The 15,940-nt window shown below is 36.1% G+C and overlaps 1 protein-coding gene across 1 annotated transcript in view; it reads right to left on the bottom strand.

Moving 5' to 3' along the window:
- Positions 1 to 3,366: 3,366 nt before the first annotated feature.
- The window catches only part of BAZ2B (bromodomain adjacent to zinc finger domain, 2B), a 131,932-nt gene continuing 119,358 nt past the window's right edge, over positions 3,367 to 15,940 (bottom strand). Inside the window, exons 28-37 of the mRNA XM_009334018.1 lie at positions 15,158 to 15,822; positions 14,316 to 14,589; positions 13,975 to 14,130; positions 13,351 to 13,511; positions 12,233 to 12,438; positions 11,605 to 11,740; positions 9,790 to 9,936; positions 7,066 to 7,325; positions 6,143 to 6,286; positions 3,367 to 4,850 (exon numbers count right to left, since the gene is read on the bottom strand). Of these exons, the coding sequence (XP_009332293.1) occupies positions 4,697 to 4,850; positions 6,143 to 6,286; positions 7,066 to 7,325; positions 9,790 to 9,936; positions 11,605 to 11,740; positions 12,233 to 12,438; positions 13,351 to 13,511; positions 13,975 to 14,130; positions 14,316 to 14,589; positions 15,158 to 15,822 (2,303 nt within the window). The 3' untranslated portion in view covers positions 3,367 to 4,696. The remainder of the gene's footprint in view (positions 4,851 to 6,142; positions 6,287 to 7,065; positions 7,326 to 9,789; positions 9,937 to 11,604; positions 11,741 to 12,232; positions 12,439 to 13,350; positions 13,512 to 13,974; positions 14,131 to 14,315; positions 14,590 to 15,157; positions 15,823 to 15,940) is intronic.

Raw genomic sequence — 15,940 nt, 5'->3', positions numbered from 1 at the left:
GGCGCAGCCCGAGCTAGCTTCCCCTGCTCGAGGCTGCACCACGGCGCGAAGGCCGAAGGGGGAGAAGGCGTTGCCGCGTTAACCGACTCCTCGCTACCTCCGTCATTCCCCTCGCTGAAGCAAGGTCGGCGTGCATGTTGCTTTTACCCCACTGCACCCCTAACTCTTGTCCAAACCCTTTCCGCTTTTCAGATTTGGTGGCCTGCATCCATATAACACCCACAATCATTTTGTCTGCTCAGGTGTATGTTGTCGCTGCGTGATACAGGCCCCTTCAGTGGCAGGCAGGCTGAAAGGGAGTGTCGGTACCTGCGATGAGGGCAGCAGGCTGAGAGGGAGGGAAATGGGGTGCAGGAAGGGAGCTAGTGAAGATTGCCTCGGGGCAGATGAGCTCAGAGATGCTGCTGAATCGTCAGAACTCTGGACAATGCCAGTCACTACAGGGCCACATGCTTCAACACTAGGTATTATCTAAGAGAGCAGTGGCTGCAGGATTGCATTCAGAGCTGGTGGAGCAAAAGATCACGACTGCCTTTCCCTGCACCTCCCTGGCTGCCATCAGGGCACCAGCATAGCCCTCTGCTTCGGAGTGAAAGGCTATGGCTGGCCTCCCAACTCTTGCTCCAACCGGTGAATGATGAGCGAGAGTGCAAGTGAATGTGTGAAGTTACCTGCTATTAACAGCTTAATTAAAGGGGTTTCAAACAAATACAACTTGCCCAACCACATCATCTATCAAGAAATTTACATCATTGCCATCTTCGTATCCAGGTGCATGTTAGCAACTCATGCAAAATAAATGGTTTATCATGACACCTATGTTTTTTGAGCAAAATGAAGTCACTTTCTTGGGGTCAGTCTTGGCCCAGGAAACATTCCCTTTTATGTAAATGGTCTACCTCTTCCATGTTTGAAATGTATGATCTTGCATTCTGTTTTATAGTACGTGTTATCTGATTGCACGCTATTTGATTCACTGGCTGATGACTGCCCATTAATTATTCTGAATCCTAGGTGATGGCTAGCATTCAGTCTATTTCATGTGCTGCATTGATTTAGCAATCCATAAGATTATACATTACTAAATAAAACACCTCATGGCCTTACAAGAGCTTTGTATCAATTGTTAGAGATTTCCTTACTGAAGAGGACGGTAGACAGTTGACTGTGAATACCACACCCTCAAATTGTGTGGACTGTGAATACCACACTAATACACTTAAAGACTGTTCCATAATATTTTATGGATGGGAAACTTGAAATTACTTGCTAAGTAAGACATTGTGAATAAGCAACACACCCAGAAATTTAGCTACTATCAGTTTAGTAATGATGGTTAGTTTGGACGCAACAGAAATTTGTATAATAAGAGATAACACATTCATTTTTCTGAATGTACATACCAGCTGTAAAAATTTCTGGTTAACTTCAAAGTTTTAAGCTCAAGATAGTTCAAAAAGAGTTACATAATCAAATAGCATAACTGTGGTGTTCCTGATTTCAGTCTTTAGCCCTCAGTTTGTAGGCATGTTTTGGTAAATCTAAGACATCTAGGAATGATACAAGTTTAATAAACAAAGTCCCCTACACCACCCATTCAGCATATTATATAAAATGACTGTTCCTCAGATGTCTGTGCCCATTCACAGTTAACAGAGCACCTCTACCCTTCTAATTGTCATTGGGAAACTACAGGAATCTCATAAAAAGGTTAAAGAAAAAGCTTTAGACCTCTTTTTAAAGATATGTATTTTGCCCAAGACAACTACAACTTCTCATTTTCAGCTGCTTTTATATCATCCAATTTTTTTCGAAAAGATGCCAAGAGACAGAAAAGAATCCACACTCACAGCCAGAACACTCTTCATTGAGCACCATTAATGGGTACTTTAAAATAGTTTGAAAGCTTGTCAATAAATTCTCTAAACTAAGACCAGCATACTTCATTCAGAAAGGAAGAGAGCACACTGGAAAACTTTTCCTCTAAGGAAACAGACAGACAGAAAGATCAACAGGAGAGGAAGTTAGCAAAGAAGAAAAGCACATTTTTCTAGTGGTTAAATCCCTGCTTTTTTCTATGGAGATTTATGATAGCATGTGTATGATTCAAGCTTGCTATTCAAATACAGTAAATTCCTTTAAATTTAATTTTACTGAAATAATAATGAATACACCGCCTGCTAGTAGTGAGCAAAGCAACACATTGGTAACATCACGTTAAAAGAGATGATGCTTGTCTCACTGTCATAGCTATAAGTAGCTGTTACGGCCTTAACTTTCCCAGCTGTTCAGCTGAATTAGGATACAAGCTGAAAAAATGCAACTATGTGTGTAGCGTAGCTGGTAATGTTCTGACTTTTCAGAAAACTAATATTAAATGTAGTATGGCAGATAAAGCATTAACCAGTACAGAATCTGAGAAAAAAACACATTGTTTTGCATCAAAGAAATAGTTTTCTCAATAACCTAAGCATACTTATAACACTCTTAGAAGCCTACCATCATATGTTCAAAATACTGATTAATCTTCACATCTCTGGAACATGTCAGCAAACCTTTTTATTGAAGTCTTCAGGAAGGTGATGAAAAGGAAAGGCATGAAGCAGTCAGTGGTAGAGCTAATGTTAGAATGCAAGACTGCCTGACACCCAAATGTGATTTTTTTTTAATTCTAGGTAACTTGAGTTACTCTAACAGGACTTTAGAAAAGAAAAATATTCTTGAACAAGATGTTCTGGGGAGGGCAACAGAAACAAAAATTTTGTTAAAAACCAGGCACTGACTGTTCTTTCTCAGCAGAATCAAGAAGTATAATGGCAAAAGAGTATATACGACAAGGCTCTAAGACTCAAACGTGGCAGGCCTAGTTTAAAAGCAAAAAACAACACCTCCCCACAAAAAAACCCCCAAAACATTACTTGGTGAGGGAGCTATAGGTATTGGGGTTCCACAGTATTCATTTCCAATTCCTCTATTTTCTTCAGTCAGAGCAGGGATTATGACTCATGCCCTTCTACAGACCAAAAAAAGGACAAAACCTTGCATGGACAGTGGTTTTAAGAAACATTACATGTGGCATGTATTTACATTATCATGTGCATTCACACTGTAACAACAGTAAACAGGACTGGCAGAAACAGGTCAAATACTAGGCAGCCCAATGGTTACACCTAATGTTATTTACGCTCATTCAAATGGGCGGTTGAACTGCTTGGCAATTGCTTCTTTTTGAATTACCATTAAAAGGCCAGGAGAATTAGATGCATCATAATAAGAACTGACTGTTAAATGCAAGACTCCCAAGATATTATTAAAAAAAATTCCTGTATACACAGGATCTGAAGTATTAAAATCGCCAAGAAAATCTGGTTTGCAAAACAGTCTTTTATTGTATCCGTGCCACACATACTAGTGAAAAATAACACTCCTAAAAAAGGAAAAGAAAAAGAATGCTACCTTTCCACAACATTTCTTTTAAATAAAACTTCAAGTACTTTTACATTAGTACAAAAAAAATTCTGATCTATCTGCCCCAACAGGCCACCACAACACACAGTAGGTAAAACACAGTGGTTACAAATGTCTTTTTTGTTATTTCTGTGGCAAGGCAAATGGAGGGAAATGTTTCTATGAAAAAATACTGTGTGCGTAGGAAATTGTCACAATTTTATTCCACATGGATACAAATGATTATACTTGAATTTGAGGCCGTGGTGGCTTGAAATTATATAACAAAATAGAAAAATGGAAAACTAATATCCCCTACACCCTGTTTTAAAGGCAGGCACTACCAAGATTAAGGAGACTCCACAGTGTTGGTAGAGGATAATTACTGTACAAGCCATATAGCTATAATTACCTTAAGACTAAAATAAAATGCTACCGTCCTCCTAAGGCATAAACAATAATGTCTGCAAACAATATGTACACATCATACATATTTAAAACAAGACTTAATATAAACAATAATGAACAGTATATACATGTCTCAATTTCTCTTCACTGTCTTGAAATACAATTTAACTACACAAGTGATGCAGCAACATATATATAAATGTACTTGTAACTCTACAGTAAAGTTTAATTTTTAGTGCTTTTACAGCACATCAGTGTAAACAGTTTTACTTGGCTTTGTTTTATATTTTAAAACATTCCTTGTTGTATTTTCAAGATTTAAAGCAATTTTCTAATTCTTCCTTTTCACAGAAAACGAAGATTCTGAATGCTGTATAATCATAAATAATTCATAAAATTAAATACATTCACTAAAAAATAAACTACAAAGTAAAAAAATGAAAAATAGATATTTATTGAAAGGGAAAAGAGAACCATTTCCCCGAGTAGAGCTCTGGTGGTTGAATATTCAGTGCGTTTTGATATATTTTAAACTGCTATTGCACTATAAACACCCCTTTCTTTGAAATTCTTTGGGTGTGCTTCCCTGTTCTACCTAAATTAGTTTGTTAAAACACACAAACCAATAACCAAGGGGCCATGGTTGCTGTAGGAGTGAAGCCTTTAGAACTAGTATCACAACTCTGTGATATTTTAAAGGAAAAAACAGTCATTAGTTATGCATGTGCCTTGCACTTTCATGTAAATACAGTTCACATTGCTGGTCTTATCAGTCCTCATTTAATGAAAAAGAAAAACGAAAAAAAGGAAAAAAAAAAAGAAAAAAAGAGTTCTGGTAACTTCAGCTCACTTTGAAAATCTCTGTCCATTTTTTTTCAAAATACTTCCTCATGTTGTGGCCAGCCCTGCCTATGTCAGAATCATCTTCATTAAAGGTTTCACAGTTGTCAAAAACAAGCCTGACATCTAGCGAAAATGCTTCAAGATTAGGGTACCTGAAAGAAGAAAAAGGTGAATGATTTTTGGAACATGGAGAATCAAAGGGGAAAAACACTTCAACTACGTGAGAATGAACTATCTTAACATCAGTGAATTTACAACCAGCCACAGAATATTCAATGAATGCTCTACATGTTAATTATACTTTGAATTTTTAAATTCTAATTTAAATATTAACAAGAAAATGATCGTCAGTGGAAGGAAATACTCTCTTGTCACTGTATTTATTATTTTCCTCAAAAACTCTGTAAGGTAGAATTTCAAGCCTGTACTGGAAAACAAACTTTTTTTAAATTAACTTCCCCGTTCCCTTCAATAGCTTTCTAGTTAAAATGCTATGGCTATTTTCCATTTATTCATCTACTCTTGGGCTCAAGTTCTTTCAAAGTAAGTGTCAGTACAGCTGCATTTACCTAAAAGAGGAACAATCAGGTACAAAAAAAGGCTGCCCAGATCAATCCTGTAACATTGTCTTTGTTATTCTTTTTACTATCCTGAACATACATGGCCCGAACAGTGTTCCAATATTCATAGGAATTATTAAGAAGACAGTAAAAATTACAAGTCTACCAATACCAATGAGTATGCATGGAGCATTTAAATCTCAGATTCAAGGGAGAAAAAGCCTGAAGAGGTTAAAAAGCCCCTTTCGTTATCCTAGGAAACCTGCTTTGTGGGGAGCTGCCAGACGCTGAAGAGGGTCAGTCTTTATGGATGACAAAATTTTCTTTGGTGGTGGGGAGTCATTAGAGCACAGGACGTAACAAGGAGGGAAGGGGAACAGAGGAACACAGTGCCTTTTTTAAGAAGTTGTGCAGTCTAATTCTAGGACTATAAAATGATTAACCACCATTACTGGAATGTTACCTGGCTTCCCAAAGCAGGCCTACCAATTCACTCCACAGCTACAACATTATTTACAGGGACTCCATTAGCTTAAAGCCCACACTGTTGGTTCTTGCTTACATGTTAACAACACTAAGACGTCTCAATGAGCAAAGATGAGGAAAAAAAGGTTTTCCTGTTGATTGACTTTGTGCATTTGACCTGGCAGTTTCACTGTTTTTCAGCCAGTTCCACAGGTTCTCCCACCTGACATGCTATTTCACTTAGATATGGCAAAGACAAAAGTATACAGTGAAGAATTTTTATTTTGACTGTAAAAGTAATCACAGAGGTGCCAGAGCAGGCAGATCAAAATAGTTTAACTAATTTTAAAAAATTTACTGTATTTCAATGTTTAAATACTTTTAAAATGTAAAGTAAAATTTACAATAGGTTTACTTACTGTCCACTACTTAGCTTGTCTCTAATGGTGGAAAAGTCCATAGGTTTTTTAATAACTTTCTTATAACCAGGAACAAGTTTCAAGTTTACAGGAAGTAAGAAAGGCCAGGCATCTTCGTGAGTTTCCAGTTCTGAGAGAATCATGCTGAATAAAATAAGGTTTTAAAATCAGTATTTTTAAGCTGTTCATATATTCACAGAGGTTTTTCACTGTTCCATAAATTCATCAGGTACTGCCAACCTATTCACTTTATAAAAGGAAAGCACTTTATTCTGTGCCCTGTGCAGGGCTGAGAACGATGTCTATAAAGACAGGCATCTTAACTGATTATTTAAAATAGCATTAAATTCTCTCCAGGCAACCTATGTAAGATTAAATTCTAGTAATCAACATTCTAAAAGAAAAACATGGCCCTGCAACTTCAGTATTTCAAACCTCAATGTAAACCATTTCCAAACCAGTAAAACAGCTGCTAATGCTGGCTTTCCAAAACTGTGAAGCTAAACTATGTCACTTTTGACTGACCGGCAATACTACAAAAGAAGATGCATTCCTGTTACTGTCTCCTCTGTAATGCAACGCCTTTTGGACATAGTGGATTATCATCTTTGCTACACTTGAGAAAGCTGTCAGTACCACTGCTATCAGGGTTCTTTCTTCCCATTCTTGGAAGGGCATGTAGGAGTAGATTTCACAGACCACATTCTAACATTAGGTACTTTCCTCTTGGGCTTCATTACCAAATACAGCAGTTACTCCCAGCAAGCACACATCAAATCCTTTATATACACACTCAAATTATCACAACCTGTATGGGATACATGACAATGAATAGGGTTCTGGTTCCTCAGAACACAGATAAAAAGCATCAGGCACTACATGTTTCAACACCACTTACCCAAGTTTAGAATTTGTCACTTTACCTGCATATAGCCAGGTCCTTGGAGTCATCTCTTTTAGGTTTCTTAATAGCAGTGAAATTTTCTTGCTTTAATTGGCTTACAGAAACATTTTCATCCATTTTTCTTTTTTTAGGGTCTGTTTTTCCTCTTTTTAAGGAGGCGCTTGTAGTTGCAGAGTCTTCATCCTCTGTATCTCCTGCTAATTTCCTGCTTCTCTTTTGTTCATTACTTTTTTTCCCTTTGATTTGAAGTTTTTTTATTTTTAGAGTTTGACCACTTGCCTACAATAGAGAGAACTGAAATAAGCAATAACCAAGAAATTACAGAAATCTCTGTTATTATTGATAGACAGCAATGAAGATCAAACAAAGAGAAGCACCAAAACAATTGAGATATTTAGTATCAGAGATTATTCACTTTTTGATCTTCTCTAAAGGCAAGTAAGGCTGTAGAAATTCCTGTTACTAGTGATTTAGGTTCTCAACTTGTGACAATATAAAAGCATCTGACGTTCAGACTGGTAAAACAGTACCCCCTAACAAACCAGGCTGGCATAGTTTTAGACAACTATTTGTCTGTTCTTGAAAGACTGATATAACCACAGCTGGAATAGTATATTCATTTTCAAGCAACCATATTATTTGCAAGATATGGAAAACTGGAAAAGTTTTTAAAAAGTCAGGGACAGGATCAACTGATTTAGAGAATAAAAGATATGAAAGACATAGCTCGGCTACAAGACAGCTACAGGAGAACATAAAAGGAGTATGACAATGCAAGAATACTACAAAGTGGGAAGAAAGGAACGTTATTTAATACAGAACTATTTACAGACAATAAGATGAAACTAAGGGGTACATTTTAGATTAAATAAGTAGGTTATTATGGGTATTGACAGCATCGTAACACGGCACAGTATCTGAAGTCATCATTCTGATCATTAGAATAGGAACTCTGTGCAATGTCAAGTCAAGGACACAATGCCATTGGAAAGACTCACTGACAGTCAAAGAATGAAAAGATAGAAAACAATTTTCACGAACAAAGACAGCCAGCATCGAAAGTACGAAACTCTGCCTGTGTTACTAAGACTAGATAGTTTGAACAATTTTTAAACTGTAACATTTATACTCTCCTATCAAAATACTATTTGGTTTTAAAGTTATCAAAACCTGTATTTTTATAATATACTTCTTCAGAGTTAAGAATATGCAGATTTCGCTACCTACTAGAAACAATTACTACACAATTCCTTTATTTCACGAATGTCATAAATAACAAGTATTTGACACTGATTGTAACTAGCATGGTGAAAAATGTAGTCAGTTGGTACAAATCAGATGATGAATGAATGCATGAATGTGGAAAAATGTATGTTGTGTATAGAATTCCTTTTGCTTAACACAGAACACTAGAAAGATTTGTAAATAATTGTACTCTCTTAACGCTACTCTGTATCATGACTATGTTCTTGGTCCAAGAATAGAAAAACAGTCAAGTACATGAGTTCACATGGCAATTGAAGAGGAATGCTGGTTTTCAGCCATTTGGTTAAAAACACGATGTTAAGGCAATGAGAACAGATCAACTGTCATCACCTAAGCCCTGACTTTGAGACATTCTGTGAATATTAATTCTAAGTAGGTGGGAATGGCAGATGTTGATGTTTTTCTTGTTTTACACAAGAGAAAAAAAAATAAAGTTGAGTTAAATTAGGATGTCATAGTTTATACCTAGTCTTCAACAAAACTGTTTCAATGTTTTGCAGAATTTTGAATCAATATTCAACACGTTTTAAAGTTCTGCTGGAATTTCACCTTAAATTTCTGGCACCTTTAAATCTCCAGCTTTCAGCCAAGTTTGGGACAGAAAAAAAAAAAAAAAAACCTGAGAAAACAACGTTTTTCTGTTATACTAAACCCAGTTGTTATTTTGAAGGGGCAGGGGGATATCAAGAGAAGTGATGGGATAAGTTATAGCATGATAGGGTAATTTCTATCTTTATAACAAGCTAAGTTGTAATATAACCATGATAATGACAGAAAAAGTTACAGCATGAGTTAACCTCTTATAAACTCTTCTTCAGTTCCAGTATTCACAGGTAATGGTAGAAAACGTAACTAACAAGTTTAGCAAAAAATGCATTTAATTTTAGGACTAACTAGGGATGGGAAAATTGTGGACTTTTAAACAACACTAACTGCTAATTCAGTCATTCCAATAGAAGTGTCCTAAAGTTCTATTTAGACTATTTTTCTTGGGAGGGGGAAAAAACCCAAACCTCATGCAGGAAACATACATAGCCTCTCTCTCAAATGTACTGTGTATCAAAAAAGTAAAACTGAAGTATGCTGTACAAAAATGACAAAAAATATTTACTAAGTATTTTCTCCTATTTTTTCTTTTCAAACAGAACCTAAGACATTGGTCTGTCAACACTTAACAATGAAGCTCAAAAGACAAATACTGAAAAAATTCTAAGCGAAATAAAAAAACCATGGTATTGAATCAGCAAGAAAATTCTGTACTTACATTAAAAAAATACAGTTTAAAACAAATAAAACTGTAGCCTTTACTGCCACTAAAATCCAAGTTAAATAAAACTATTAATCTCATTATTTAATGGCAGCCCAACATAAAACATACAAACCATTATTTTCATTGAAAAAAGCACTGGTAGACCTGTAACTCTACCATCCATAAAAAGGTCACTATAAGTCACGTCACCTTTATGGTTAGTATTACCTTTGCTATGCAGGCAGGACAAAACCAGTCACCATCTGGTATGGTAGTGATCTTGGGCCTGTGGCAGTAGGTATGACAGCCTTTATCGCAACCATCACAAAGGAGCAGCAGTTCCTCATTATCTCCCTTTCGACAAATTTGGCAGTACTATAATACATGAAAAATGGCTTTAATTCAATTTTTAAAATTTGAAACACAGGAATGGTACCTAAATTACCCTTCCCCTCCATACACACAAATTCACTCTCAAAATTATTTTCCTTTCATTTCACCACAATCGGAGTCTACTAACGATCACATTTGTAAAAGACTATATGCAGTATGTGAGGAACTAATATAAAGGCTACATTTGGGAACACATTTGGAAAAGCAATTCATTATAAGATAGATGTCCTACAGCACACAAAACTATGAATACTTTTTATATTTCATTAATGTCCGTGAGAAGTAAATGTATTTTATACCCATCAAAATCACTTGGCCCACACATACTATCTCAGGAATCTTCTCTTCGTTTATGCCCATACTGCATATATAAGTTGCTATTTCATAAAAATAGTTTATATTTTACGACAGTATTTTCAAATAATAATCAGTAAGGATCTTATCCAAAGGCCACCATGAACAAATTCAGTAAGGCAAAACAAATTATCCTAGCACTTCCTAAAATTCACACTAACTTAAAATATCTAATGTATTGTCGATTTTCTTATGCACATTGTGTGATTTTGGTACCCTTCTATAGCTGGACTTCTTTTTCAGGAACTTAAAAAGATCTCCACTTTTTCACCAAATACTTACGTTTACTGTGTAATAAAATGCATAGAACATTTCAGTCAAATTGAGAATGATACTATACATTTTTTCTGGATAATAAATTACTACACCTTGAAACATTCAAATGCCTCTCCAGGTGCTCCTACTAAATTCATAAACTTTTTGCTCTAAAGATACAGCTTTAAACTTATAGTTATATAAACTCAAAGGTACAGCCTTACACTATAGTTTTTATTTGAATCATCCTTTAATTGTCCAGGTGTAATTAGAATCTGTACAGGACTGGCAGAAATTAAAAATTAGGAAAAAGACCACTAATGGAAGAATCACTTTTGTTACCCACTACATAGCACTGGCCATACTTAATCACATCATAATCACTACTGCTGTAGTAATAGTTTTGTTTTCAGAAATTTGAGGTTCAAAGGTCCATGCAAATTTTGACACATGCATTTTGCATGCCTTCTGTGTATATGCAGTTAACACAGATCTACTTGTTAAGTGTACAAGGAAACAGGTATTTCAGCCTATTTGCTCACACACTTGCCCAATTTGTATGTTCAGCTGTGAGAAGTGTGCATGCAAAGGAGCCACACATTTGGAGCATCTCAACTTTCTGAAAAATGAAGTCCTTAATTGGGATATGTGATGTTCAACCTCCATAAAGCTTATGTCACGGATGAGATCAGAAACTTTCCATCAGATAGAGTATCTTCCATCAGATGGAGCCAGAAATTACTTTTTTACCTAAATGTTAACAACAAAGAGTAATTACCATCTTAAATAAAGCAACCAGTTACAGGGGATTTTTATCTTAGAAAATTCAGGATGCTGAATTTGGCAAGAAAGGGACAATCTTTTCCATTAGGCTTATATTTATCTGTGCACAATGTACAGTTTAACTGTATTAAGTTTTACACACAGTAGTAAGAAATGCATTAACAACCATGATATCTTAAAATGCCTGAAGTGGGAAAATAGGATATAGCAAAAATAGTTTAGTTACAGTACTTTTCTTTTAAAATTAAAAACACTTACAACTTTCATAATAGATTTTTCCCATGCTATTGATTTCTGTAACTGCTGAATGCACAGAGCTACCTGTGCAGCACTGCGCGCTTCTGACAATGCCCTTCTCCATACCCTTAGCCCTGGAGCAATATCCTCTTCAGTTCTGCATTGAAATACAGAGAAATTAAGTAGGTCACATCCGTGTTTGCTTATGTTTAAACGTGGAACAATCATTATCACATTGAAAGCCAAGCAATGACAAAACGTACACAGCCAATAAGTATAAGGTTTAAGCAACTAAATTTCATGTAGTGCACAGACTGTGGCTACGTGCCTCAAAGCTTAGTCACAACCAGTTAAATGTAAGATAACTTTGCAAGATTATCAACAAACGTAACAAAAAAATATCTTTACAAAGCACCATGCAGAATAACATGATCCATATGGATCACAGACATACAAGAAAGTACATAGATAACAGGCAATAAGAAAATAGGCTCCAATTAGCAAAGAAGCACAATAATTTTTCAAGTTAATCTCAATAACCTACCCGTCACCATCACCACTAATGGATGGTGCAGGAGCAGGGACAGTAACTGTGCCCACATTATCCAGTTTGATCTGAATGGTGGTACTTAAGGGGCTCTTCAGATACCTTCGCTCTATGTTCCGCTCCAAGTCAGCAAGCCTGGTTACAGCTATATCTAGAGGGTTGTCACTCTTCCGCTCTAGAGAGCTGGTATTGCCTTCTCCGCCTCCAGCACAATCTCCATCGTGCTTCTTGTGCAATCTAGTAATTGACTTATGTTCACGATACACCAAGTCGTCTCTCTCTGATGCAGGTTCAGGACACAGCCAACCCTACGTTAATAGAAAGGTTTGTGCATTTATTGGTTGCTGTTAACTTAGTGTGTAAACAGAGGAACTGCTTTATGGAATCAAACTAAGTAACTGAAGCGCTGTTTCCAGTAGATCTTGGTTACTTGTAATCCATCTGTAGAGACAGTTTCCAAAATATCCAGAGAACTAAAATAATTAATCAAAAAATACAAGCATTACCGGACTTTCTGAAGGGACCTTTCTGCAACAGTCTGCATTCTTATCACTTTCTGAGGTATCCTGGTCTATTGGTCGAAACATCAGAATAGGTCTGTCTGTCCAACAGGCTCGGGAGACAGTATCAATTGGTCACACAGAAATAACATCCACCCCTAGAACAAACTAGATCCCAAATACTTCATCTGTACTATAACCAAACATATGCCATTTGATATCCTTACACCCACACTGGAAAAATTCTGAATTGTAATGACAGCCAGTGAATTCTTAACTCTTTCACACTCACAACTCAGAGTCACATGTTCTCCATGACTCTATAATACTCAAGCAAAGTATTATGATGTACTTGTAGGCTTTTCTGAAAACATTAGCAGCAACAAAAACCAGGCAGAACTGTGACAAAACCCACTATAATTAAGTAGTCTACATGCAATAAAATCTTTGCATTCATAGAAAGTTAACAAAATGTGCAGGGAACTGCCCACTGTACAAGAACACTCTCCAGGAACTGCCATTCTGAGCATCTTCAGCTGAAGATTTAACTGCAGTAAAATGTTTCAAATACAAATATCCATGATACTGCTGCAGTGGATTTGTTATTTAAAGACAATTAGAGATGGAATAAGAAGACACTTACCAACAGTAAAAGGACTGCTACTATCTGCTTTAAATTCTTACCACTTAAAGAGACATTTTACTAAAATTTGCTTTTACCTTAACTTGTAAACTAGCTGATGCAACTCTCCTCTCTAGATCTTCCACCTGCTGAAGAATAGCAAGATCCATCTCCATTGCTTGTTCTTCTACTGACCAGTTTTCCACAACATCTCGAGTTACCTGGTTATCTTCATTTTCATTGATATCAATAATTGCAACTGTATTTGAGAATCACATTTTTGTTATTTTCATTAGTAAATTAAAATTACTTCTCTGAGTCAATTCAAGCTGATTTACCTGTCACTCCAGTCAAATGTTGAAGAACTACTGTAAAAGTGTACTACTCTTAAGATACCCACTATGGACAACAAATTCTGTAGGTTTTCAAACTTGCACTTTAAAGGCAAGAAGGGGAAGGAGAGGCTGAGCTAGAGTGTTACAGAGATGGGAAGAGCTTAAAAAGGTTACCAACACTTATGCCACTAGAGCAATTAAATGGAACTTCTCCAATCCTGTAGCTTTCCAGAACAAGGCTGGTGAAAAGGCAACTACAGACAATGAGACCTTTACCTTTTTTCTCCAGCCGCTACTCTAAGTCTCTATCTAAACATATCTCAAAGAGCTCCATGCCAGCCATCTTATGCCCCAACACCATGCGTAACATAAATATCAATTACATACCATCCTTATTTTTGATGCAGGCCAGAGTGATATAATCCATGTGTTTCTGTATTTGCTTTTGTAAGGCCTTTTCTCTTATTCCCCTGAGATGCAGCACTTTAAGCAAAGATTTTAGGTCCTCCGGATCAGTAATCCTCCACCACCCATACCGCATTTCTAAATCAAGACAAGCATATGAACACTTTACAGGCATTTTTAATGTGATCATACACAATCAGATTAGAGAAATCATCTAGACAAATTCAATAGGCAAATTATAAAAAAAAAAAATCATAACATCGTAGTGGCACTGCAGAAATTATCCTTCACATAGTTCCATCTTATTGTCGTATTATGCTTACCTTCTGGTATAGGTTTTGGGTTAGGATAATCTACTGGCTTGGCTACTTCAACTGCTGTAGAAGGGGCAGAAGCTATTTTTTCAGTCTGTGGGGCTGGTGATTCACTTTTACTTGCAGGAACACTAGATGCCAAGAATGAGTTACCATTCGCTTCTGATAATCCCAACCCTGATCCAAGGGCAGGTAAAGGAGATGAAAATGGAACACTTGAAGTAAGAACTCCTGTAGGCCATCCACAAAACTGAAGTCCCATTATAGGTAGTCCAGTCTTCATCTGCTATACAGAATATATTGTTAAACACAATCACAACTACCATTATTAATTATTACCAAGAAACCTGAATTATGATTAGGATGCTATTTGTCAAACAATCAAAACATAAAGGAGGCCTTTACTCAGTACTTTGATTACTTTAAGAAAAACTAACGTAACACTAACGTGTAATACTCCTTATTAGGGCCCTGTGAATGCTTAACAAATAATAGCTTTTAAAGGGAGGGCGTGGTGTGTCGCATTTCTGAAAACTAGTTTTTATTTATTTATTTTCTTTTCATTTAATACCAGTGGCCAACCTCCTAAAAGCCAAATTAAATTACTGAAATACACATACAAAGTATCATACATTGTCTTACCTGATTTTACCTATTTTGATCTTTTTTATCAAAAAATTTCTAGTATTATAAAACATCTGTAACATGGAATTAGTTATTAACATTTAGAAACAGGAAAAAAAAGAAATTATGATATAATGATAGCACTTCTGTGAAACAATTTGTCTAAACAGAAATTCTGCCCAAATAAGCACAGCAAATTCAGACTATTCAAAAATTCATTTATTTACCTGCAGTGGTGACAATGCAAAAGGACTTAATCCCATTGGACTCTGTGCAGAGGTTGAGCCCAGAAGAGGTGATGGAACAGGTGAAGGAGACTTTGATGGTGGCTGTGATTGAGGAGTAAGTGAAGTTGTAGTAGCTGGTGTATCTATATGGGTAACTGACATGTCATCACAAGGTATTCTCGGTAAAAGGCTGAACCACTGTCTGCTCTTTTCAGTAAGAGTCTTTAACAACTGATCATTTGGAATTAGTGGAGAACTGTAAAACTTTCCTGTCCCACTTGCATTAGGACTGAAAAGATTGTTAGAATCAGACTTCTCAATGGTGCTTTGTGATACAGTAGACTGAAGACTGCAGAGAGAGTTTTTTGAGTTACTTGGATAAGATAACGTGCAGCCATTTGCTGCACTGCCATTAGGCTTTGGGGACATAATGTCAGATTCAGGTGGCATTTTTGCTACCTCTAACAGTTTGCTTAGTTTTGAAAATGACCCAGGCTTTTGTAAAAATAAATTAGTGTTGTCCTTTTCTTTCAGATCTTCCTTTTGCTCACAGTGAGTTGTATTTAAACAGTGTAATTTTTCTTCTGTCTCAAATTCTTCTTCTTTGATATGCATGCTTTCTACCTTTTTTAACTTCTCTTTTTCTTTTGCAATTTCTTCTAGGCCTAAAAGTGTACAAGAAACATAGATGAAATATAATACACCAACTAATTTAGACCATTTTTATCATCATAGTTAAATAAAAAATGACTTCATTTTTCGCTCAACATATGCTAGATCACG

The sequence above is a fragment of the Pygoscelis adeliae genome, unplaced genomic scaffold (assembly GCF_000699105.1).
Source record: "Pygoscelis adeliae isolate BGI_AS28 unplaced genomic scaffold, ASM69910v1 Scaffold131, whole genome shotgun sequence".
NCBI classification, from domain to species: Eukaryota; Metazoa; Chordata; class Aves; order Sphenisciformes; family Spheniscidae; genus Pygoscelis; species Pygoscelis adeliae.
The sequence above is the reverse complement of the archived record's forward strand: the minus strand, read 5'-3'. Positions and strand labels throughout refer to the sequence as shown.